General features: G+C 36.8%; 1 protein-coding gene across 14 annotated transcripts; it reads left to right on the plus strand.

Moving 5' to 3' along the window:
- dtna (dystrobrevin, alpha) lies at nucleotides 1-26,089 on the plus strand. 14 transcript variants are annotated; one of them, XM_044134431.1, is made up of 24 exons: nucleotides 1-142; nucleotides 6,159-6,226; nucleotides 7,337-7,417; nucleotides 7,507-7,720; nucleotides 7,890-7,975; nucleotides 8,438-8,592; nucleotides 9,126-9,231; nucleotides 9,675-9,841; nucleotides 10,017-10,141; nucleotides 10,981-10,989; nucleotides 11,286-11,369; nucleotides 11,577-11,645; nucleotides 15,411-15,506; nucleotides 17,207-17,288; nucleotides 17,582-17,676; nucleotides 19,278-19,391; nucleotides 19,536-19,632; nucleotides 20,659-20,685; nucleotides 21,970-22,129; nucleotides 22,208-22,297; nucleotides 22,367-22,466; nucleotides 22,608-22,725; nucleotides 22,804-22,842; nucleotides 23,184-25,844. In XM_044134431.1, the coding sequence occupies exons 2-23, from the start codon at nucleotides 6,160-6,162 to the stop codon at nucleotides 22,819-22,821; spliced, it is 2,160 nt and encodes a 719-aa protein (XP_043990366.1). In that variant the 5' UTR covers nucleotides 1-142; nucleotide 6,159; the 3' UTR covers nucleotides 22,822-22,842; nucleotides 23,184-25,844. The 14 variants fall into 14 exon arrangements, with proteins under 14 accessions (XP_043990366.1, XP_043990364.1, XP_043990363.1 ...); XM_044134429.1 differs by lacking the exons at nucleotides 1-142; nucleotides 23,184-25,844 and adding exons at nucleotides 5,770-6,057; nucleotides 25,872-26,089; XM_044134428.1 differs by lacking the exon at nucleotides 1-142 and adding an exon at nucleotides 5,771-6,057.
- The last annotated feature ends 1,152 nt before the right edge of the window (nucleotides 26,090-27,241 follow it).

Here is a 27,241-nt window from a genome sequence, read left to right on the forward strand (position 1 = left end):
GAGAGCGGCGCGATAACAACGGCCACTTCGCACCGAGATGCAGCAACCCACGCCAAAGAAGTCGTGATCACACCGCAGGGCACGACGGATTCCCCGGGTGGACGGCATTCACGGTGCAGGACATGCCTCGAAATAAATTCTGGTAAGTCTCTGTGCAAAGTGCGCTGCTGCAGCTGCTTCTCCTGGTGGAGGCAGGCTGCAAAACAGAGAAGCGCCCTTAACCCACTTTGTTACTCTGGGTGAAATTAGTTTGTCAAGTTTGAGCAGTAAAAACGAGATTGACCGGATCAAAAGAGGTGAGATTTTTATTTACTTATTTATTTTTCTGTCAGCATCAAGACCACATAGATTACTCTATAGCAGGGACAGGTGATGCTTGAGTAGAGCATGTTCTATAAGGTGCCTGTTGCCATTCCCCCTGTCCAGGTACATGTTGCATGCATTGTAATGGATTTTAGTCATAATTTTACAAATCGAAACACAACATGCCTCAGTCTATTCACAGGAGTGACTCTCCTTTGAAGCTTGTGATTGAAATGCAAATTAATATGTATCATATCACATAGTTGGGCAAGAATACACATGTTTAACCTTTCTGCTTTTAATTCAAGCAAAGAACTCCAGTGAACTGAATTACAGCCTTAGCAGCCACAAATTTGTATCTGCCCTCTGAGTCCTAAAGTTTTTGCCCTTTTGCAACTGAAACCATGGTGATTACGGGGAGACGACACCTCCATCAAGGCTCCATCACTGCCTGGTACCCAGCCTGCAGAGAAAGCTTGTATCTTCAGCTAAACAGCCTTTTTCTCCTGCACAAGAGCTAATTAACCTTAAGTCCCCACTGCAGCTTTTTTTATTCCTGTCAGGGGGGTAGGATTTGGATGCTGGAATAGTTTACAGTCTCGTGATGTAAAAATAACTCTGCTCACTCAGTGGTAACAGCTGCCATAGTGTCTGGAGACCGACAGACTGGATTGTAACTTTAGTGTTTGTGTTCAAAGGCCTTATATCATTTTTTTTACAAGTTGTCCCAGAATTGTAGTTCACAATGCTTGTATTGATTTCCTTGTCTAAAATTGAGAAATATGTAAAATAATAATAATAATAATAATAATAATAATAATAATAATAATAATAATAATAATAATAATAATAATAATAACTGAAGGAAAGAAGTGAGCACACTTCAGTTGACACTGTAGCTAAAGGTGGTAGAAGAATGATGATCTTCTACTTTAGAAATGTTGTCTAAGTGCAGTGTTTTGGGGGCTTAGCAAACCGGTATCTCACAGAGAGATTTATAAGCACTTTTTGGTGACCACAGACAGTCTTAGTAATGGTCTCTAGTGACAAAAATTGTAATTAAAATGCTAAAATTGGGGCAACATTAAGGTAGACTTTGCAATTTATGCTCCAGTTATGTGTCGCCATAGTTTTAAAAAATTTTTTAATCTTAGGTAGCCATGTAATGGTTGTGCAATTCTCACCTTTCTCCACATGGTCAGTCTATGCTGTATTCATGAGCATTTAACTACATTTAACTGGGAGTCATGGAGATTTAATTGCCATGACTCCCACCGCAGTTAGTTTCGAAAGATCAAGATGTTCCTGGGCACTAAAATATAACTTCAGGCTAATCCTGGTTTAAATAGAAGCTTAAATACTCAGAAGGCATTTACAATCAAGTGATTTTTCCTTTGATTGGCTCAGACACAGAGAGAAAAAAAATGCTGCTACAGCCAATTATATGTAAAAGAAAGTTTTTTGTTTCCAATAAAATGTATGCTCTTAACTAACAATCCTAAAGGCATCAGTTCTTTTGCAGGCACCTTGTGGTTTGGCTGTTTACTCCCTGCTTCTGCTATCTTTCTTGGCATTGTGTAGTCAAATATTCAGCTCTGTCTGTATCCATACTGAGATTCCAGTTGTTTAACTATGAAGAGGCAAAACGGTTTCAACAATGATTGTTTATAATCCATACTTATATACTTCCATTCAGCTCACCCATGTTTCCTGCATAAAATATCCGTGTATCAAAAATGCTCAGTATATTCTTCATCATTCTCAACCTTTAAGCTGCCACAAATGCATTTGACTTATGCCACCAATCTGTGTGATCCATATATGGTGGGGTTTTCTGTTCCACACCATGATTCAAAGGATTCTTTTTGCTATTTAAGTTAGTCATCTGCTTTGAAAGCCAATGGAAATGCCTGTTGCAATTTATTTATGTTTCAGAACTTATTTTTAGGATGTTTAGTTTTTTTGACCAAAATACAATGATAAATGCCTTTTAAAAATGCTCCATTGCTGGTGGTTCCAAAGTTCACCAAAGAGGACAGAACTCATTGGTACTGTCTGCAGTGTTTTACTAAATGGCAGCAGAGACAGATGAAAACATAAATACCTGACTAAAAAGTCTTTATTTTTGTTGTTGCCTTGACATTATTGTGCACCATTAAAAAATAGCACAGGTCATTCCCCTGAGACTGCCTGGCAGTGCAACACTATGTGCCCATCCCTGCTTTCATAATGGCATGAGACAACAAATTTGTTAAGGCACTTATTTTCAAATAGTGACAGAGTGAAGGTGCCACAGCGAAAGAGTAATGTTTGCTGGGCAGATGCCAGGAATGAGGATTGGGCTGTGCAAGTGGAGAGCCAGAAAAGCTGTTTAAGAATGCGAGGTCTTCTAATTTTATTTAAAGATAGAGACGGCACATGCTGTATGCTTACAGCTTCTAATTTCAGATATCTTCAGCTAGGCCCATCCTCGTGGTCAAGGTTTTGTTGTGCCGCTTGCTCATATTATGGACAGCTGTTGGAAGGAGGAAGACTTGGCTTTGTAATAATCACACTTTGGTAAGATAAAGAAAAATGGTCACAGAGCCTTGTGAAAGCTATGCCGGTTATCTTCCCTCTCACTGATAAACAAATTATATTTTCTGTGCTGGTTTTTGTATCTTCTCTACCAATAGATTTGATCTATCTCAGATATTTCCAAGGCTGAAAGCAAATGACAGAAGGTCCCATAACTGGAGCTCAATATATGATGGGAAAAAAGGATATTAATGTTCATCTGTAAGATTGTGAATATAAATGTCACATTACAAACAGTAGAAAGTATCAAAAATAATTTAGCTTACATCACAGAAACATGGAATTTTACCAAGGCTGTGAAGTACACTTTTAGAAATGTGTCTAAACTATTTAGATCTGTATCAAACTCCATTTTATCCAAAGAAAACAAACAAAGAAAAAACTATTTTAACATTCCTGCTGTTTAAAGTCCTTTCAATACAGTTCACTGGTACAGTGCAGTTCACTGCTTTCTACAGTTCACTGAAGTAACCAGAGTTTCTTGGAAATCTAAAACTACATAATGAATGTTTATTATTTATTTGATCCTGTCATTGTATTAAAAGCTTGTAATATTTTTGATAACAGTATTCCCATTGTCTGCATATTGGCATTGAATCATGATTAAAGCTTTTACTTCAATACCATGACGCCTTGAAGTTATAATATTTTTACTGAAAGTTATTAATGGGTGAGACCATTTTCTGATTTCTGTGAGTCTTCACAGTACAATATTACAATATATAATAAGCTTACCAGAGTCTGTTAAAGTAATTTAAAACAGCAAACCTGACAGATTGTTTTGCAGAAACTTACAAGTCCAAAAAAAGAGCAACTGTGCTCTCAGCTTGCCTAACGATTTTATACAAAAGATATTTAAGAACTTTTTTCTGAAAACTTTTCTTGTGTGTGCTGTGGGAGGTGTTATGCGTGCGTGAGCGTGTGTTTATGTACAGAGCAACTGGGGTCTTTGCTGCCATGGCAACAAACCACATGACTAGGTGTATTAGATTGCCTCGGACAGTGTGCAATGAGCCTTGGTGTGAGCACTCTCTCTGCAGCTCTGGTCCTTTTCAAAGTCTTGTTCCTGTCTAACTTATAATCATTTCTGATCGCCTTTGTTGTGACACATATTTCAGTAGCAGATATCCTTAAAACGCTTGTGAGGGTCAGATTGTAAGATCTGTTTACTTACTGTAGGACTGTGGAGCAGATGGAGCTGTCGAACTATTTCAACCCCTTTAAATGGAACAACTTTATCCTGCCATGTAAACCACAACTCCTGACAAAACAAAAAAATGTGTCAAGAGCATTTGTGTAGTTTAATTGTGTAAAAAAAAAAAAAAAGTTAAGTGCATATATTATTAAGCATCCAAAATTGTTAATTTTAACAGATGAACATTGCAAAAAGAAAAAAAAACGAAAGAAAGAAAAGGGAGGCATTAGACAGAGTGACTGTGGGGCCTTTACGGAAAAAAAAAAAAAAACATGTAATGTATCTGTCAGTATTGCTTTGAAAAAGTTTTCTATTGCTTTAATGCATGTCAAATCAATAAGGAGTTGGCACTCCAGCTTGCTGTTGGGTCAAAGACTATTAATAATGGTCTGGGATTGATAGTAGATATTCCAGGTATGTGTCAGAAGATCTTGGAGATTTGCTTATTGTGCTGATTTTTAGTTCATTTGATTCGACTCTGTGATAGAACATTAATCAAGCACAGTTTAAAGAGCAAAACATCAATGACCTCTCATGGTGACTGTTATTACGTTGCACATTTTAGACAGCAAGTTAATATTTTGTTCTTAAAGTTTGTGTTAGAATAAGAAGAAAATAAGTGAACTTAAGAATTTGAAACCATTTAACAAAGGTCAGGTTGTATTGGCATGAATACTAGGTCAGAGTATCTGCACAAATGCAACTACAGTGGAGAATCCCCAGTCTGCAGTGTCAGTAGACAATGGTGAACAGACAGTCTTGGTGGTGACTAAAGATCACTGATGCATGTGGGGATTGAAGACTTGGGCATGTAGTACTGTCCACTAAATGAGCTACTGTAGCTCAGCCTAATGCCGGATATAATAGAAAGGTGTCAGAATACCTTGTGAATTACAGCATTTCCAAACGGGACCCAGGCTTTTCACAATGTTATGCTTAATCTGTATTGCAATCCACCAGTAGACAGTTAATAGTAAAATGCTACTTTTCTTTGTCTAAAATTAAAGAAGCTTAATGTTATGTATTTCCACTTGACATTTTGGACAATGATTTTCCACCATCTTATTTATTATTTGTTGAGTAAGCATTGAATCTGCTATTGTGAATAACAATATCTCTCAGTCAAATATCTCACTCAAGCAGGAATAAAATTTTAACCAACATGGGCTCCCTGACTAGTGTGTAGCCTGTATGCAACAAACTGCAAAACTACTGTGTATTCTGACACCTACCTTTCTAAAGCATCATTAACTATTTGAGCAGTTTGATTTACATCAGTTAATCTGTTGGATCAGATCACACCAGGAGGCCGCCACTCCCTTAGGCCATGAATGAGCATTGACCGCCTGTTGTCTGTTGTCCTTTCATGATTGTTTCTTCCTTTGATCAGTTGTAACTAATAATGTTCACTGCACACTCTGAACGCCTCACAAAAGTTGCAATTTTGAAGATGCAATGACTCGGTCAGCTTGCTATCACAATTTAGCCCATGCTTACCTCTTTTAAATCCTTATGCTTGCCCACATTTAGACCCTTTAACACATCAGCCTTGGGGACACTGTAAGGTTGTGGTTTTTTCTGTGTTAAGTTAGGTTTTTGTGTCATTTTCACTTAATTGAGTCTCCGTGTTGTCCTGTCCACCCCTTGATTGTCCCCAGCTGTCCCTTGTTCTTCCTGATTGTCTCCCTGTGTATTTAAACCCACCTGTGTTCCTTGTTGTGTCTTGTCCAGCGTCAAGTCTGTCGTCTAGTTTGCAGTCTATGTGATTATTACCAGTTGCTACCAGTTTTTGAGCTAATAGCCTTCTGCTCACTTTGTGCTGCCTGGGTTTTGGACTTTGGAACTGTATTTTCACCATTAAATCACCATTAATTCTCTACAACCAGGATCCGGCGCGTCTACCTCACCACTTTCATAACTGCACTTCATGACACAATGTTCACTTACTGCCTAATATATCCCACCCATAGACAGGTGCCATGGTGAATAAATTATCCGGGTTGTTCAGTGTTGAACTGTTTAGTTGCTACTGTAAAGCTGACAGTGTAATGACTCTGGCATTACTTTCTCTTCCTTTGAGCAGAATGATTGAAGATTGCAGGCGGAGGGGTGACAACATGGCAGACAGAAGGCAGCTGTATGTCGAGATGAGTAAGTGCTCAGGGCCACAGTTCATTGTGATGGATGGTGGACTGTGTTGTGCTCTGATCGTAAAAACTGCATTTTTTTTTTTTCTTTATACGTTTTGAGTAAGGCAAATATGAAGATCAAAAGTTGTTGCTGATGTCAACCAGACTGATCCAGTTGCTGGAATTGTAATGTAGATAATTATGGTGTGTACAATTGAACTGACTGAAATAGAGCTCATTATTGTAGGGTATGAGTTTTTGACATCTTTTTAAAGGTTAATTGTAGTATTGCAGCCATCCATTAATTATATTTGCTCATCATTTTAGTTTACTGGGGCTCTGATCCAACCTAAACAGGTCATTTCACTCAATAGAGGCATTGAAAGCTCATTTCTACAATAAGATGCCAAGCAGAGCATCAAGAATAGAGCATGTCTACATTATAAAGTAGTGGTCCTTACAAAAACTACCTTTTGCATTGTTTGAAAAATTGTAAAATGAGCCCAAGAACACCCTTATAAATTATTTTAAAAACGTTTTGTAAATTACTATTCACCAGAGCATAAAATTACTAGTTTCTCTATTCCGAAGTAAAAACTGGGAGCAAATTTACAAAACATGCTAAATGTGTACAAACCAGAGGTTGTTCCTTCTTCTAATTCTCAAACTATATGACAACCTTTACAACAATTTTATTAACTACACATACTACAACTTAAAAAAAGTTTTAGGAAATTATTACATATTAGATTAGATATGCTAATGTATACGTAAAGCTAAATGCACGCCGTGCAAACCAGAATTTAGTCCTCCTTATGGTCTTAAACTACATGTTCAGATCCCACTTGAGGAGAGGAAGTTCATGACCAGATGCTTGATATTGCTTACATCTACTGGATTTCAGTTTTCAGATGTATGTTTGGTTAATGAATAGCAGATCACCTTGCAGAACTTTACCTGAAGTGAGCTTGAAAAGATTTTTTTTTTTTTTTTTATCATTGTCTAATGCAATAATCTGAACTGTTTGCCAAGCAGAACCATGCTTATGATGTACACACAGAGAAGCTTAAACTCACTGAATTATGAATTCAATTATAATTTAATTGTAAAAATATAACCATCTCCTTTTCAGGGGCACAGGATTTGGATTCAATACGATTATCAACATACAGAACAGCCTGCAAACTCCGATTTGTGCAGAAGAAATGCAACCGTGAGTCTGATGTAGAACACATTTAACATCACCCTATCCCCGTCTAGCTGCCAACAAATACGGCTCTTACCTGATGGTTCTGTTTCCAGTGCATTTGGTTGATATTTGGAACGTCATTGAGGCTTTCCGAGAAAATGGTCTGAACACCATGGAACTCAATTCTGAGCTGGCTGTGGCTCGTCTGGAAGTGGTACTTTCCACCTTGTTCTTCCAACTTAACAAGCGAATGCCAACCACTCACCAAATCAATGTAGAGCAGTCCGTCGGTCTGCTACTCAACTTTCTGCTGGCAGCATACGACCCGTGAGTAATACGTCACGTGACAGTCTAACAATCAAAGTACAATTTCAAATTCAAGACTTCTGACTTCAGCAAAGGGCATCAGAAACTGTTCTCCAAATTTCACTCTATATTGTCACTTCATCTGATGAAAGTATTGTGATTTATTTTTTGTATTTTATATTTATTTTAGGGAAGGCCATGGCAAGATTTCTGTTTTTGTTGTGAAGATGGCGCTTGCCTCAATCTCCGGAGGGAAAATTCTGGATAAATTAAGATGTAAGAACATCATAGTACTTGTAATTGTGAAAGATTATATTATAATCATCCATTTTTCCAGTAATAAATTAACATAATGAATTTATAAATGGTTCATGGTGTCAGTAATGTGCTGTTTTAGAGTTATTAATACTAGTTTTTTTTTCTAGTTGCACTTTCTACATTTCTGTCTGTTTAGTGTGTAGTTACTGCTTTACTTTCCTTCTCCGTGTGTTCAACAGAAGTCATTATTCATTTTGTCATATCTTAGGCTTTATTACATAATGCACAAAATCTGTGGGAGTTGCAGCTTGTAAGAGAAAATGAGGGGGGTGGGTGTATCATTATAACTGCTTTACTTTGATTTGTTTACAGACCCAAGTGGGATAATTGTATTGTATGATTCTGTAATTAGACAACTGCAGCGGCAACTGACAATTAGTTGAATTAATTAATATTCTGTTTCCCCCTCATTGTTTCCAGATATATTTTCGCATCTATCGGATTCTGCTGGAATAATGGTGCACTCGCAGTTTGACCAATTTCTGCGAGAGGTTCTCAAATTGCCCATGGCGGTGTTTGAGGGACCTTCTTTTGGCTACACTGAGCAAGCTGCACGAGCATGTTTCATTCAGCAGGTAAGGCTGAAACCTGCTGACATTAAGTGATGTAAAAGAAACAGTACATCACCTACTGTACTGTTTTAGTACAGTAAATTAGAATTAAAAAATTTGAGGAAAATTTAGCAGAAGAAGGAAAATGATATGTGCCTTTCAAATACTTTTACAAAGGAACATCTGGAGTTTGGTTTATGCATTTGTAATCAGCCATGGACCTCTTGTTTGCTTCTCTGATTATTGTTCCCTCAGTTTAACTTTTTGTGTTATCTCATTTCGTGCTATCAAAGTAAAAAGGGCTGTATACAAATGCACACAACCCTGTCAGAGTTCTAAGAGAATAAATAAATAAATAAAATAAACATTTATCCTTTTTGTTGAACTTCATTATTATGGTCTAATCTACTTGATGTTAATGCCTGCAAAAAAACATTTAGTTGTAATGTGGCAAATTTGAAAAGTTCAAGACTTGTGAATATTGCTGCAAGGCACCGTCTCAGCATTGACACACTGTAGACAATTCCTTTGCTCTCCTTTGCACTGAACATCAACAGAAAAAGGTCTCCCTCAACACATTCCTTGATACGCTGATGTCAGACCCGCCCCCTCAGTGTTTGGTGTGGCTACCTCTCATGCATCGGCTTGCCAACGTTGAGAACGGTAAGAAATGTTCCGGCAATGTAGCTGGGAAGCTCTTAGGCCTGGGAAGATTTAAAGTTCAGCTTTGCATCATAGTCGCATAATTAGTCAAGCAAACACACCATGATGCACACACTGCAGGGACATTACATGCACTGTATGAGTAAGAATATTTGTGTTTATCTGCAATGGAGTCATCATCACAAGCAACCTCCATGTGAACAAAAGAAACACTTTGTTATGGGAACACACATATACACACAGTGCCATGTGTGTAATTGCTTAGACTGAGCGGATTCAACAAAGCTTGCTTGATGTCTTCATGCATCTCTCTTGAAATTAATAAAAATTAATCCTATTTTCTGTGTGTTGTGCAAAATATCAAAATTATTGTCGCATCTTTTTTTGTGTTTGTGCGTGTCTGTGTGTGTGCATGCGTCGGGCTCCTCCTCTCCTCCCTGCAGTGTTTCACCCGGTCGAGTGCTCCTACTGCCAAACTGAGAGTATGATGGGCTTCCGCTACCGCTGCCAGCAATGTCATAATTACCAGCTCTGTCAGGACTGCTTCTGGAGGGGGCATGCCAGCGGTTCCCATAGCAACCAGCACCAAATGAAGGAGTATACGTCATGGGTAAGGAAAGGAAAGGGGAGGGGCAGATGGAGCTAGCTAAGGAAGGAAGGTGTGTCTGCATTGAACCATTCAGTGAGGCTATTTTTGTTCTGCTTCACTTCTTTGCGAGGAGGCAGGTGACAATATCTCCCTACTCACGTCATGTTTTTTGAAAAAATACCTGTTTTTCTACTAGAAATCCCCAGCTAAGAAGTTAACCCATGTCCTCAGTAAGTCACTGAGCTGTGCCTCCAGCAGAGAGCCCCTGCACCCCATGTTCCCCGATATGCCAGAGAAACCTCTCAACCTAGCTCATGTTGTGTAAGTTTATTTTCTGTTTTTTTGTTTTTTTTTTGGGGGGGGGGTTAATAATATTTGCTTGTCATTCTAAGATCGGATCAACACCAGACAGCTCCCCAGTCTTCAAGTTCAGTTTGATTTTTTTATCCCTTAACTGAGAATAATCCTTTAGGTGCCTTAAAGTCTAACGTGAATCTAGACAATCTCCAGGGTCATTTGATCAATACGGTTTAATTGTTCTATTCTGTAACACAGTTTCCACCTTTTTATCTGATTAGTCAGTCTAATAGCACAGTAGTAAAAGGCCTCACCACAGTCAGAACCTTTAAGATTTTTCTCATCAAAATGTTGCGCAAACTCTGAAAAGTAGAAAATAGACACAAAAATTATAAGCATTCAGGGCTGTTTGATTTATCTTTACATGTTTTTCACTAACACATGTATATCTTCCTAATTCTTAAATTTCAGACAAAGGTCACATTTGTAGTAGTGATACTGACCAACTACTTGCTCTGTGAGCTGATGCATTTTGCCCACATTTCAATTAAGTGCTTTGCAACATTTTGGGAAAAATCCACTCGGATTTATTCATTTATATATAAACTACATCCGAAGTACAATTCCTCAAATTAAATTTTCTGCAACAAACAGATCCGATCTGCTAAAAGCAGGAGGCAGGTATCGGGTGTTCATCACCAAACTGGTTCCAATTTTTACCAAATAATGTAAAATCTGGTGTCAAAACTTTAATGCAAACGTATCTGTATTGAACCACGACAAGAACTTCAATCTTGTATTGTTGACCTGATCAGATTGTAATAAATTGTTTTTGTCTCTGCTCTTTACTTCCTTCAAACTAGAGACACGTGGTGAGTTTGTGTTATTTACATTTTCCCTTTGTCCTGTCACGCTCATTATCTACCAGGTCATTTACTGACACTCAGTCACAAATTTGTGCCAGTTGATGCCTTTCATGCATGACACATAACTAATCATATTTGTTGTCTTATTGCTATACATGCATAGAAATGGAAGTCAGAGAAATATAGTTAAAAGGAAATCTACAAGACTTAAACAGGATTCTTTTAAAGATCAAACAGTCATTTGCTGTTTGCTTTTTTGTGACTGAATTAGAAATAATTTTAATTTTTAATTTCTCATGCAGGCCACCAAGACCAGTAAATATAACCAATGACTACTCACTGTCCCACTCCATGCCTACATCAGGGAACCCTTACTCCACCAAAAAGTGAGTACGATCCTGCCAACAATGGTTGCCCTGGATTTTACAACAGATCTTTTCAGTGTGCCCCGTTCCCTAAAGGCCCTGTGACCCACACAATCTTTTGTGTCCATTCCTTTATGTGCCACACTGTGTGTGTTTGCGTGTGCGAACACTTGTGTATATCCATTTGTTGTGGGTCCTAAAGCTGAATGTAAATGGCTTGCCTTACAGCCAGAATAATGATGCTGGCCAAAAAAAGTCTTGGTTTGGGGTTGCTCCACAGCTGTTGAAAGGGAAAGGGTAAGTGACGTAGGCCTTACTGCTGCAGATGCATGTGCAAACTAATATAGAGCAAATGTAGGACATAGTCTAGTGTCTCTGTCAGCAAAACGGTGTCAGTTCATTTAACACAGAAGGGTTTACTCAATTGTTCTCAAGAGGGTGTTTTATGAAAATCATTTTCCATCAGCCCACTGCATTCACACAGGAATAAGAAGTAGAAGTGCTACCTTTTAATATGTTGATGTTGCAACTTGCATCGTCAGTTTCTTTGAAAGATAAAAAAGTTTATTTTTAAATTATAAACCATTTGAGCTCCTCTGCACCTGCATGTAAAAGACTGGGACTATTTTACCTTCCATAGCTCAGCCCCAAAAACACAAAGAAAGTGATGAGTGAGTGAGTTGTATTGCTTGGGCTATTAGCAGAGCAGAAAATTTGACTGCATAGATTATAATGTGCAGACATATTGATAGTTAACACTAAGATACTGCACTTATTGTGTGCGAGAAGAATAAATAGTCAAACTTATAAACACCTTAAGATATTAATTATATCTTAAAAATTAGGATAGTTGGCACATTTGCTTGATTTTTATAAAAGTGAGGAACCAGTTAGACCTTTTAACAATGCTGCTTACAATTTAAGCCTTTGCCTCTTAACACTGAGCCAAAGGAAATGAGTTCAGTGACTCCCCAGTGAGTGATTTATGGTACTTTGGCAGGATTTCAACTCTTAACAGGAGTCATATGTTGTGGATATTGAGACATGGTGTTATTATTGCATGTTCAACATCCAATAAAGTCATTCTGTAGATGAAGTCCAATTTTTCTTAATCTTAAAGTAAAACTAATTTGTAATTTTGTTTAGGTCCAGTTAAAGATAGACAATAGTGAAAGAACAAAGTAATATTCAGGTTTCCATATCACATAATTTCACAATACACAAAAGTATAAAATATCTAATTAATAAATTACCTAACTTCTTTAAGTTTATAACAGCAGGACAACCAGCTTGCCAACTATAATTTTAAAACTGTGATCTTAAAACACATGATTATCTGGTTTCCCCAACTATAAATAATTCCTGACTGTCTGTTCGGTCGTTTTTATTATCATGAGAAAAATGTCCTACTTTTAGCCAGCTGACCAATAGGGTGCAGCAACAGCTAGTACTAGAGGCAGCACTGCATTATTCAATACAACACAAGCCTTCATTCATTAAACATAATTGATTATGCTAAGACAAATTTTTATCAATGATTTAAAAAAAAAAAAAAAAAAAGCAAAGCCACAAATACTTCTGCAATGGAAGAGATTTCTGAATGTGAAAGGAAAGTTCAAAAAATTCTATAAATGGAATAAGAAATGTTAGGTTCAAATATTGGCTCAGAAGACATTATTTGTTGCCATCTCCATCTTTCTCTTCGTTGGACAGAAATCGGCTTTTCTGCTCAGAACAGCTGTTCTGTCTGTAGTGGCTTGTTGAAAGAGTCAGTGGCCCATGTTTTTTGGATGTCTTGGAGATTCCTTTCACTTGATTCAGAAGCAAATTATCAATGAGATAGAACTGAATCTTTTCAGGTTAAGCCCAAGCTTTTTTCCCCAGTTGATTCTGCCTTTCTCTCTGTGTTTCTGTTCTTTGAGTCAGCACACATGCCTGCTGGAGATAACGGCTTCCAGGACACATCAAAAGCTGATTAAGCAGCCAGATGCAGACTTTGGGAAACATTGAGCCACATCACATTACATAACCAATAAGAAAAATATTTTTTTATGTACCTCATGCAGATGATATAACATAGACAGATGAACATGACTTAATTTACTTAACAGGAAATTCTGAAGGGAACTGACGATGAACAATTAGAGCAGGGGTTCTCAAATCCAGGTCTCAAGTGTTGGTGTTCTGCAACTTTTAAGTGTGTCCCTGGGCTAACATATCTGAATCAAATGCCTGAATTACCTCTTCGTTATGTAATTAAGTTATCCAGAGTCTGTTAAGGATCTCATTATTTGACTTTGGTGTGTTGACACAGAGACGCATCCAAAGGTTGCAGGACACAGGCCCTTGAGGCCTAGATTTGAAGACCTGTGATTTAGAGTATTGTCAGCTAAATAAAGGTTGACAATAAAGATTGTCAGCCTCAGCTCCACCAGCTGTTCTGCCTGTCCTGGCAGAAAAACCTGGACAGGCTGACCTGCCTCTCCAGTCCCTCACACGAAGGCAGTTCTTGGTTCTGTGGTACGATCGAGATGTCTTGGTGGTTCTTTTCTCTTGTTTCAGAACTAAATTGGAAACCATTTAAAATGTATAATCTCTTTCAATAAAATGGGTACAATCTCCACTGCACATGCACAAAAACAAAACAAATGAAGTTTGTCTGAACGTTAAAAGGTATATAGATTAAATTTACTTTAAATGTAAACTATTATTTACAATGAACCAAAACAAATTGCAACTGAGATTTTACCAAGTTGATGTTGCTTGATGTATCTGGTTTGTTCTGTCTCTCTTAGAAGACAAACTGTCTAAGTTTGTTCTCTTAGACAGAACAAACTGTCTAAGAGAGTTAGACAGTTTGCCTTTCTTCTGAATAAGCATTAGGGTCGTACAATTTAGAAAAGTGATCAATGTTTTAGTAGATAGCCATTAACAAGAAAGGGTTATAGAAGCTAGTTTTCATATATCCTTAGGTTTTTGTTTTTGTTAAAGAGACTGTTTCAAGCTGTTCTAGAAAAAGACTATCTGGGAGCTGATGTTAAGGTCTGACACATGCACTGATATATTATAAGCTGGAACAGACAAGAAGGCATTAATTTCCAAAACTCATTGACTTCACGGCTTTAGGGTCATTGTTACATGGTTTTACAATCTAAAGATCATCAGTAGAAAATATTATTTTAGCTCAGTCTAATGTAATGTTGAAGACCTTTACCCCAAGCGTTGGTCACAGTGTACGTGTCTATGTATGTATATGTGAGCATCTTACAAACTTTCTTGGATTTCTAATATTGGCTGTTGAAACATCATCTACATAAGAGGTACTTTGAGCTACAATATTTTTGCAGTCATTTAAATAAGATTTATTTTTTAGCATAAGAGTTAGGGATCATTATGACACTTGTGTGATTCCACTGATCTTACATTAGCTGCTGTTTAGCCAATGTAAAACTTTCCAACAAGGAGACTTTCATGGTGGTTAGAGGAGAAAGTCAGATACTTGCTTGAAATACCTCTGGTTTTATATATTTCTAATCACTGCACAAAAATAATATAGAAAAAGAGTTTAGAAAAAATATTTACTAGAAAATAGTTATCTGAAAAGATTAACTTCCTAATGGCAGTTAGTCTTTAGTCTACATGCAAGCTCTAATACATAGAGCTTGCATGTAGTAGCTCATAAAGCAGTTGTAAAAAAAAATTTGTTAGGTTCAGTAGCTAAATCAAAAGCCTGCATGTTTGACATATTTCACCAATATATTCTCTTATTTTTCTGACTGCAAGCAGTTCAGCTGTTACTTTTTTTTTTGTTATTAGGCATGTCTTTAATTGTGCTTCTAGCCTCCATTAGTAGTGGCTCTCCCAAATATAATATGGCCTTGTTTATCTCTAGTCATCCATGAATAGTTGTTTTTCAGCCACTCTCATCCTCTCCTTTGTTGTGTGCTTTTCTGCCTTAGTTTCCTCTAGTCCCTTAACCCACATCCCTTCCTACACTCACCCTCTTGTTGTCACCTGTGTAACATAATGTTTTATGTTTTGTGAAACCCTGCACTGTTCTAGGTTAAAGTACAACCTCGACGTTGCTGATAGACTTGGTGACGAGCATGTTCTCATTGGCCTCTATGTGAATCTGCTTCAAAACAGCCCCAAATCTTGGTTAGTCGGTGGACAAAGTGTTGTTCTGCTGAACTCTCACCTCATGGCCTTTGCTTTTAACCTCAAGTGCTTCTGAACGTGTTATAGTCCTAACAACGCATGATGTCAAGCAGTTTGAAATTTCCCTTATCTGTCATCAGTGAGCCAAAACATTACTACGCACGAATGTTCCATTTCACAAACTTTCTGGTTTATTAGTTGTTGCAGAATTAAGTTTGTGAATAGAAAAAAATGCATTAAATTAACTACATATTCAATTGCCTGCCAAAGATAATTGACCAAGAAAACATGTAAATAATTTTGATAAGTTTGGTCTGGAAACTGTCTTGTCACTGAAGCATTTGTTAAATAACAGTTATGTGCAAGCTGTTTTTTTTTTTATTGTAACGCTGTAAATATTCTCTCTGGTATGATACCTTATTTATGTCATAGTGTTTTATATATATCACCTTCCGAAGAATCCATACCACATTTAGCCAAATAAAACACAAAGCTGTTGTGATAAATTAACAGAAAGTAGGGCACACCTGTGAGGTGACGGGACAAGCATCCGTGATTTTAAAAATTTTTTCAAATAAAAATCTGATAGTATGGAGTCCAAATGTGTCACATGTCCCAGCATGCAATATATCGACATTTTGGAGACATAAAGTAGAGTTTTGATATTAGACAGAGCACTGTTCAGTCCATCACTGAAAAGGTGGCACAACTGCAGGCTAGATATTGTCTTCTAGCTATAGCAGCCCGCTGCGCAAGCAGAACATCAGTCAAGGCAGCATTCAAGAGGCCCATGGCAACTGTTGAGAAGTGGAGAAACAGCTTAGGTGGAAGAATATGTTGACATGATAAATGTTAGCCCAGATTTACAAATCCCCCGTCCTCTGTTGGAGAGAGGCAACAAAAGCCACTGCTTGAAGAAAACTATTAAAATTCACATTTAAAATCTGCCACTTAATTTTTTGAGTATCGTAAATATGTGGAAGGAAATTGCTGCTTAGAGAAATATTTACTTTTTTCTCCTACCCACATAATTCTATTTGAGTGAAAGTTATCACTATATTACAGCATCCAGATGGTGGTGGCAGCATCACACTGCAATTATGCTTCTCTTCAACAGCAGGAAAGCAATATTTATGAATAGCAAAGACATATTCTAAAAGACTTATAACTGTAATTGCAGCAAAAGGTGGTTTAACAAAGTAATATATTAGAGGGGATGAGTATAAATCCACTCCACACTTCTCAGATTTGTATTTGTAAAGTAATGCTGAAGAGCATGTATCATTTTCTCCCTTTCACTCCACAGTTATGAGCTACTACCTCATATAATGAAACAAATTTTACAGTTTGTGGTTGTAATGTGACAAAATGCATAAAACTATTAATATTTTTGCAAGTATGTAAGTATTTCTATGAGTATGTGTGAATGTTAAACCACATTTTCTGCTCTGGGGAACCTCTAACACAAAGCAATTAATGTTCTCATCTGCACTTTTAAATAATACTTCAAATGCTTACTTTTTCATGTCTTTGAATGCCTTAAATCAATTTGTGGACTGTGTGAAGCTATGCTTAACAAGCTAATCAGACTCTGTAAAGTAAAGCAATCCTCTTCCCTGTTTCTTTTGCATGTTTTTCTGCGCAGAGCTCCACAGTATTAATTGTGTCATGTTGTGATTCTCTATTTTCCTCTTGAGCAGTTTGCTGGAAAGCAGTAACCATCAAGATGAGGAGCACAGTCTCATTGCTCGCTACGCTGCTAGACTGGCTGCTGAAGCTACGGTGAGATATGCAGTACATATGATGTTTATTGCACGCAAATATTAGAGCATGTTTAATTGCCCTCTGGCGCAAAAAATATCCTTGACGCAAAGGGTTAACATTTACTGCTACTCCCTTTTTCAGTCTTCTCTTCTGACATGGTGGTCATTTTATAGTAAACTGGAACAGATTTGATGTTTGCTGATCACTTAACGCTTTACAGTCTTGTCTAAAATATGACATAAGTCAAAAGATGACATCATCCATGTAAAAGCTGCCTCCTGTAGCGTCTCTTGCTTAATTTTCCCCTACAGGTTCAACAGCAGAGGGTCCCCATAGACCTCCCCTACTCTCTGGATACCAACAAACAACAGAGGCAGCTCATTGCAGAGTTGGAGAGCAAAAACAGGTTAGAAAAGACTGTCTTTATCCAATTGTTCAGTTTATTTATACAACATAATTTTAACAAGTTTTTTTGTTCTGGTCGGTAGCTGATGAAACAACAAGCACAGGACACCTGAAATTTATATACTGTATTTTCCGGACTATAGAGCACACCATACTATAAGCCGCACCTACAGATTTAAAAAAAAAAAACAAAAAAAAAAACAACCTTAAACGTACATATATAAACCGCGCCGGGTTATATGCCGCTAGTATCTCCGCCACTCTCGGTTTTAAATCTGCTATTAAGGACGCAGCCCTCAATCTCCAACGCCGAACCATGGATTTGTTCACATCAAGTTTATGTGCAGCGGCTCTGTTTCCCTCCTGTACTGTCAGATCGACAGCCCTCAACTTAAAAGCTGCATCATAGTTTGAAGAAATTTCTCCGCCGTGCCTGCTGCTAGCATGTGCTTGTTCTAGCAGCATGTGCTTTCTTCTTTGATTTCCAATTTTGACTTCCAATGATTCACTTCCTACTTCCTGCTACAGAGCCTCCTGGTGGTTGAAGAAAAATCCACAGAAAAGCTGCACCGGGCTATAAACCTCATGGTTCAAAGCGTAGGAAAAAAGTACCGGAATATAGTCCGAAAAATACGGTATATAATTTCACTCCTTACAGTACATACAGTACCTTCAGAAATTTGAATTTATTTTTCTGCTTAGATAAGAGTCTCCTTCTCTGAAAAACTTTATTTGTAATAAATTTTTAGCAGTTTTAACCTTTCTTGTTTACTTCCATGGAATCCACTTATGCTTTTTGCATAGATGATCTTTATAGCAAAATGATTTGTTTTTTGTTTTTCTTTGTTTCTAATAAAAATAGAAATATATTGTGCCCTATATACATCAATATTGCTTCAGGTGCTGCAGATCAACATAGTCATACAGACATGTTCCTGTTTTGCTGTTTTAAAGATAGGAGTAGACTTAAAGGTTGAGGTTGAGTAGGTTTTTTGTTATTATGTATCCTCTTTGAATTAAGCTAAACACTTACAATATGTGCAGTTTTTTACATTACAAATGAATGCCATACATGAGCTGTATGAACCTTTTAAAAGAGAATATGGGAAAAAGGTCAGGTATTAATAATGAAACATTTTCTGCTGCTGTATATTTAGGAGTCTAATACTTGGCCAACGAGGCTGTCTGGAACTCTTTATTCTAAGCCAATCTTTGTGACAATGTGAAATGGTGTTTGCAGGCCATAAACCTGAAATATTGCTGTTTTGGTCTGTGTTAAAATAATTACAAACATAACTAAATCTTTTTTCTGGGGAAATAAATAAATAAAACTTTCTTGATCAACCTCCTCTGCATCCAGATCCAAAGCAAGTAGTCCATGAACATGGTTAAGCTGCTCTGTGCAGCTTTTGGATATCTATAAACAGCAAAAAGATTACATTGTTACTGAATCTTTCTGCTGCCCCCTAGTGATGAAAAGTAAAACACACTTGCTCAGTCAAATTGTAGAGCTTTTAAAATGTGCCTAGCACAGAAACGAAATGCACATTGTGCTCCTTCAGAACAGAAAATAAAAAAGCAATGCGTTTGTGCTGACTGCAGAGAAATCCTGCAGGAAATCCAGAGGCTGCGTCTTCAGCATGAGGAGGCTTCCCAGCCTCCACCAGACAGGGGCCAACAAAACCCTACCCTGCTCGCCGAGCTGCGACTTCTCAGGTAACTTCTTCAGTCAATCCAGTACTTGCAAGAGAGGCACAATTCCGATGTAAATTAAGAGGATGTGTCGGCATCTGCAGATGTTGTCTTTTCATCCCTATTGATCGAACACCGTGTTTTCTCATAACTTGTGTCTTTTGTTAGGCAACGCAAAGATGAGCTCGAACAAAGAATGTCTACTCTGCAGGAGAGTCGCAGGGAGCTCATGGTGCAGCTGGAGCAGCTAATGATGCTTCTCAAGGTACTACAGATGTTGCCTGTCATCTATCTGAGAGCACTGCAGTGTGGCCAAAAACAGAATGCAGTTTAGATGACTGTGTGTTCACTGGAGGAGCACAAACTGTATCCTGTGTCTTTTTTTAAACTCAAGTGCTAAGTTCCTATGCAAGTTGTGGTAAGACATGAGAAAATATATAGGATTAAGGATCTTCCATTTCTGGAAAAGTATGGACAACCTGCTAAAGAAAAAGGAAACATTCACAGAATATATTTGTGAATAACTGATTATAGTATAAAGTGCTTTGGAGTCCTCTGGACAAGCTAAAGCTCTGTACAAGTATGGGAAATGTATTGTTTTTTTACCATCACAGTATTTGTTTTTTACAGGTTCTATCTTTAAAGTCTGACCACTGCGGAAATACTTGTTGTAATTTTATAGTAAAGTTTATTGCAGATTGAATCTAGATGCTGATATTGTGCAACATGAATGAGTGGATATTAGCTGTATTTATTTATTTACTCTTTTGAAGTAGATTTTGAGAACTGTCACTAATCATTTTGCCTTTTATTACAATTTTCCCAAGCTTTTGGATATTAAACTTACAGCATCCCAAAAACCAATGTGATGTTAAAAAATCTCCAGCTTCAACAAATACGATTCATATTCTCACATTGAGCCATTATGTTAACTCTCTGCACCAAGACAGAAATTTCTCAAAAGCGTAACATTTGTTTTAAGGTGATAACGAGTTGCACATTACAAACCGTCAAACTTTACATGACAATATAAACAACCTTCGTTCTAACAGTTTGGTTTCTTCCCACAAGAGTACTAGAGCTCTTCACAGCTCACATAAACCGCTCCCTGCACTGGCTTAAGTGGAGAGGATATCAATCTAATTAGCCTTAACGGATCAATGTTAATTCATTAAACTTGCATGAGGAAGCCACATGCTGGCCACAACTTTGGAAAAACAGATCAAATTATTTTTTAAAAACCTAATTAGTGTTTTAGAAACTTTAAATTATTGTTGTTGTTCTTTTTTAGATAGAAGAAGAACAAAAACAAGCAAGTGTAAGTGAAAAAAGTCTGCCTGGATGCTTGTGTGTGATTTCTGCCCTGACATTTTATTGGATTTAGTTTTGCTTCAAGCAAAGTAGTTCCGTCATTTATCTGAATCTAGGTATAAAGGGTTTTTATTTTATTTATTTTTTTGTTGATAACGTCAGTGTATTTAAGTTGATGCTATGTGATAAACCAATTTGTAAAGCAGAAGAAAAAATCTTTGAAAGTAGAGCCCATACTTTGAAGAGCATCTGTGAACATGAACATTGACTCTTGCCACAAATTCTCAAATGCATTTGAGTCAGATCTCTGATTGAGCCATTCTAACACGTGAATGCCTGTAAATTTAAATGCTTCTACTATAGCTGCTGCAGCATTCCTGCATGGGATGATAGTGTTCAGGGTGTTAGTTTTTCACCACTTAGCTTAATACATGTAAGCTAAAATGTTCAACTTTATACTCATGACCAGGGCACCTTCTTCCACAGATTTGCTGTGACCCTCTATATGCATTGTGGAATACTTTGCAAACTACTTTTTAAGTTTTTGGGGTTTTTTACATTTGTGGATGGCTTGACAAATGACCTATTATTATATTTTTCCATCTGAGCTGGAGATCTCTGCAGCTCCTCCAGAGTAAGCACCTTCAAGTAATGGATTAATGCATTTTCTGAGATTCTGGGAGCTTGACATATTGTTTTATAACCTAACCCTGCCATTAATTTCTCCTAAACTTTATTTCTCACCTGTCTGCTGGTTCTTTGGTACTGATGATGCAGCTTGTTCAATAACATTTTCTAACAAACTTCTGTGGCCTTCATGGTACAGCTGCATCAGATGAGATAATGTAAAGGTGGATTCTATTTACTGATTAGGTAACTTTGAAGGCACCTGTTTGCACTGAAATTTATTTGAGCATATTATAGAAAAGTGGCATGGTCACATATGAATGCATCGCTTTTCAGGCTTTTTGTAAAAGAAAAGAAAATCTGCATAATTCTCCTTCCACTTCACAATTATGGTTTTGTGCTAATCCTAGCAAACAATTAAGATGTAAATATTTTGGGCTGACCTAACAGTAGATACATCTTTACTGCTTCACATATCTTGCATGTGGGATATTTGCTTTGGTTCTTGCTTTTCAAAAAGCTTAAGTGAATAAAACCACAAGAAGAATTACACAATACTTTGTGTTGCTTGTTCATTAGAGGTTTTCCTGTGACTATGTTGCAATTAAACCAGTTTTCTACAAGCACTGTGCCACAGCTGTAAAACAGCCTGTATGCTCTGCAGACTCAGGGTCCCGGCTCTCCACGCTCTTCTCCCAGCCACACCGTCAGCCGGCCGATCCCCACGCCAATCCACTCGGACTCTGCTGGCACCACTCCGACTCACACACCTCAGGACTCACTCATGGGCGTGGGAGGGGATGTTCAAGAAGCCTTCGCTCAGGGTAACACGGCACAGCCTTCATTTTGTCTCTTGAATGCTCTGTGTTGTCACTTTTAAAACAGTTTGGAATTTTTTAAAGGTCCAAGGAGAAATCTGAGGAACGACCTTCTCATTGCTGCTGACTCCATAACCAATACCATGTCATCACTTGTGAAGGAGCTAAATTCAGGTAGAAATAGATGGGACAGAAGCAATTAATTTCCAGACAACAGCTTTTTAAATCTGCTTCATTCCACAGAAGGTGGTAGTGAGACAGAGAGCCTCTTGGATTCAGACTTTGGACAATGTGACCTAATGGCTACAACTTCCTCAGACTTTTACTTCTCTTATAAACCAAGGTATTTATCAGATACAGTAGCTATACTGGCTGAAGAATCTTTGTATCATCAGGGTTTAAAAAGTGTTCATGCATAAGTTAATTGCTGTGTTGTGTTGAAGTTGCTCAAGACGAGACTTATTTTTTGTTGTTCTTGTATCAGACCTACTAGAGCTGCAGAAGAAGAGGCTTTTGAAAACAATCTGGACCAGCAGCTAGAGGAGGAGCTCAAGTTGGAGGAGCTGGTAAAGCACAGACAAGAGATGGACAAAACGTGCTTGGTAAGTTCTGGCTCTAGATAATGTGGCTTTGGATTGCTAAGTTTGTTTTGACTCGCTGTATGTTTTTCGGTTGTCCAGGTGACAATGGAGCAGTGATTGTGGAAGTCCAGTTGACTGGTAAGTTGTGTGGAAAGACTTCATCAGATTGAAGTGCTAAACTTCAGAGGTCTGGAACTTTAAAAAAAAAAAATACATTTCCTACCGAAAAACGACTGCACTGCAGTCAGTGGTACATTTAAAAATGGCTGTGCTTTTATATATTAAGCTTAAATTTTATTTCCGTCTTAGGACCATAGAAGACAGAAGTGGGAGAAAAAAAAATTATTTCTGATTTTTTCCACTACTTTTGTTGCATAGCAACCATTTCCTCCAAGAGATTTGGAATACTTTCTACTTACATACTGTTTAACTAAGGTATCTTCAATATGCTTTTGCAACATATTTTCATTTCTCTGCAGGTAAGCAACAATAGTGGAAGACACTGGAAGTAGCAACACTGGGCTGAAGACAGGCAGCATTGAAGACATGAAGAATTAAACCTGTGCTAAATCCAACCATAGAAATACACATTTATGTGAAGATATATTTTTTATCCAAACACATATTTAAGGTAATACTGTGAGCTGGTGTGAAGAGATTAAATACTGAGCTTTCTATTACACCACAGGTGCCATAAAAACACAGTTGTTTCCAAACTTTTGTTTAGTTTTCTTCTTTAGTTTTTTAGAAACCGTACACTGTAAGTACAAGGTGGTGAACGACTTTCTTTCAAAATCTCATGTTTTTGGACACAAAGAACCAAGCCTACATGTAAATTTCTCGCCTGATTTTTAAATCATAACATGAGAGTGTGTAATGGTATAAACTGCTAACATCTGAAATATTTTGTATCTATTATTCTGATTGAGACATGTGAACAAATTTAGCACTATTTCATACATTTCCTACTGTTGCTACTTGTAAATGTATTTCTGTTCTTTTTTGTGTTTAGTTTTTTTTTTTAATAGGTGGATAATGTAAATGTTTTAGTTGGTGAATCAGTAACAATGATGCACACTGCCTTAGCTGTCTGCTTAATCTCCTGTTGCAGTTCTTCTACAGTACTTGACAATACAGCATCTAGCCTACATGACAAAACACAACTACATTGATGCTGGTTGAGCTTAACCTCAATGAAACCCTGGTGTGGGTCTGCAAATATAGTCCTCTTTACATTTAATCCCTGGTGAAGATGTTAACATGTATTCTAATAAATCCGGATTTTATTAAAAAAATATATTCTCACATTAAAACAACTGGGAAAAAAAACCAGATTGTTAATTTGAATATATTTATTCTATGGAAAAGAAATTCTAAGTTGGGAAGTAATCGTTTTGAACAAAATCACTGGTTTCATAATTTTGGCCTCTAATGTATCTATTACCATTCCCCTTTGCACAATGTCTCATTTATCGAGCATCTGTGGCCTTATCTTTCCCTCCTCTGTTTGTCTTACCAACTGTTTCTCTGAAAATGGACATTTGAACAAGGTTGAGTTTGGTCCTGGTGAACCATTTCTGTGTGGATTTAGCCTTATGTATTGGATCGTCACACTACTGAAAGACCCAATGACGACCCATTTGGCAAAGGCTAGCAAAGTTTTATTTAAACTGTCCTGGTTTTTCAAAGGGTTTAGGATAGTATTCCAGGGCCTTAGATACTTAAAACATATTAGATCCCACAGCAACATAGGGGGCATGACGTGCTTTACCTTGTATTCATTATCTGTGTCAATCCAGACCCAGATTAAGCAGTGCGAAATTACCAAAGCACAAGGTCACAGTTAAAGTTTTTAGCGAATGGCACAAACATATTTAAATGGTAGAAATGGAAATTACAAGAGCATTCTTTGGGTGCCATTAAGTATCTTCAAACTGGTTAGAATCAAATATATATGTTAAGTTTTCTTTTGCAGCCAAGGAATTATTTGCATAAAAATTTAATTGTACTTTATTGACTATAAACTGAAATTATTTTTAGTGATGTACAAATCATAATTTAAATGAGTGAAAGTTTAAAAACCAGCTACTGTTGGAAGGTTGAACAAAATTCAGATGCGGTTGAAATTTTATTGTTAGCAGTTTGGTAACAAGCATAGATGATTATCTCATATGAAGCTTCCAAAATGACACAAATTAACTTTGAGTATTTGATCAAGACAGAAAACTATCTAATAATGCAAGATATGTGTCCAGGACTGCACATTCCTTTTAGTAGTGTAGTCATTTGTGCTTTATGCCTGCCGCTCTATAGAGTCTTTATTTTACTATACTGTCTGAAAGATTGTTAGAAACAATTTGAACTGTGTAAAACTGGGATCTATTTTCAGCCAGGTTAGAGTTCTGAAGACCTAATATTTTTACATTGTTCATGTGTTGATTGATTTTCAGGTTAATTTCAAATAGGAACAACAGTTCCCAGCATGGGATCTGAAAAATCCCAAAGCTTTTGTCTACCAAATCGTCTGTTGTTCATCCACATTTTCTCCCCCATCAACTTGCTAGAGATTTAAGGTCTTATGGTTGGTATTGGATGGGTTTTGGAAGCTTTAGAAAACTCCGTCAGCTGACTCCTGCACATGCACAGCTCGCAAGCTGACATAGTACCTTGTCAAAACAAACACTTAAAGGTGTCAGTTGTACCAGCACAAATCAATGAAGCAATCCAAACCAGTTTGTAGACAAATCTTAGAAAAGGTTAGTGTTTTCACAGAGAATTGCCTTGCAGATGGAGATACTACAAGAGTGAGCAAAATTAATACAGCACTATTAGGTAAACAAATTTAGCCAAGTATTAATCATAGATTACTCCCTTTCTCTGAGTCAATGTCATTACTCCCACAAACCTCCATGTGGCTTGCACACCAACACAGTCTTTGTGAGTGTGCATGTAATAAACTTTGCCCTGTCACTTTAGGAAAAATGGCAAGCCCATTTAAAACCATAAATGTGTGAAATATATCTAGCTTGATTTTTATTTTATTTTTTATTTTAACTTTCAAGCAAGTTCATAGCAGTGATTTTTGCATGGTGGTGATGCATAATAAAGTGTTGACACAATATCAAAGTTTTTGCCTATGAACTCTCCTTTCTCCTTTTCCATTTCAGAATGGCACACTTCAATTGGCTCGGTTTGATTCTGCACATTTATTATCTGTCATAAATGCACCGTCGGCTACCCTCAACCTATTGTCTATAATTCATCACCAAGACTCACCATGTGAGGAAACATAAATGCAGTCATCTGAGACAGAATCTCATAGCTCTGTGAATATACTGAGTTGTTATCTTCATGACTTGGGCAGTAATAAAATGTGCAATTAACATTTTTGGCCTTATAGTATTTTCTATTTGCAGTTTTTACAGAAGTGAATACAGTTATTTTATATTCTTTCTTTCCCCTCAACAAATACGTATCCCTATTACTTCATTATTTTTCTCTTTGTGTGGTCATTGTTTAACCTTTCCACATAGTCTCTACTTTGTCTGATGTAAATCAGCCATAACAGTTCCTTAAAAGGTTTCCTAAGTGCCATACTGCCATCCAATGCTGACAAAGGAGAAGTGCAGTTGTTTCAATGGCCCAGTAGTTTTATTTTTTTATTTTTAACTCGAAGTGTAAATTTATGTGTTGCAATGACTTCCCTAGAGTAGAGTTAAAAGCACTACACTGGGCCCTGCACTGTAGAAAAGCAGTTCCACTTTTTTATAAAGTCCATTTAAAATGTATATAGAAGTGTCAAGATTTCAATAATCAGAAGTTAATAAAAAAAACTAAATAAAATTAAAATGATAAATAAATTTTAAAAAACACCAAACCTGGTTGGGACATTTCAGTGTTTTTCACTGCATGGTAAGGTCTAAACTTGCAGATATTATACTTTTAAAAATATATAGTATGTTTTGTGCATATTTCTTTAATTAAATTACCTTTATGATATGCCACTTTTTCTCAAATGGATATTAATTATTTTTTAGATAACTGTACTGAACGCTTCATATTTCTTCTCTGAACAATATAAAATCTATTGCTATTGTGTAATATAATAATAATAATAATAATAATAATAATAATAATAATAATAATAATAATAATAATAATAATAATAATAATTTAGAAATAACTTTCTAATATCTAGATACACTTCTAATTTTATTTATTTTATTTGAGATGTGTCCTCGCAGATGGTTGTCTTTTAGTTTTATGAAGGTGCTGTGTTCATATTTGGCTTTTAACAAATCAAACTTTGTTAATTTAAACATTTTAAATATTACGCATTTAGAAAAGAAATACTAAATAAAAATTATTCTTCATAATATTTAAGTCATAAGTTAGAACATTATTTATCGGTCGTTGTTCAACACATTCTTTAATTAGCTTTTCATACACCTTTTGCCTTGTACAGTGGTTTAGTGCAACTGAGGTCTTTAATGTGCTTTGCCTTAAAAATTAAAAAGTATTTATTTAAAAGTATTTA

Source organism: Gambusia affinis, linkage group LG12 (genome assembly GCF_019740435.1).
Source record: "Gambusia affinis linkage group LG12, SWU_Gaff_1.0, whole genome shotgun sequence".
NCBI lineage: Eukaryota > Metazoa > Chordata > Actinopteri > Cyprinodontiformes > Poeciliidae > Gambusia > Gambusia affinis.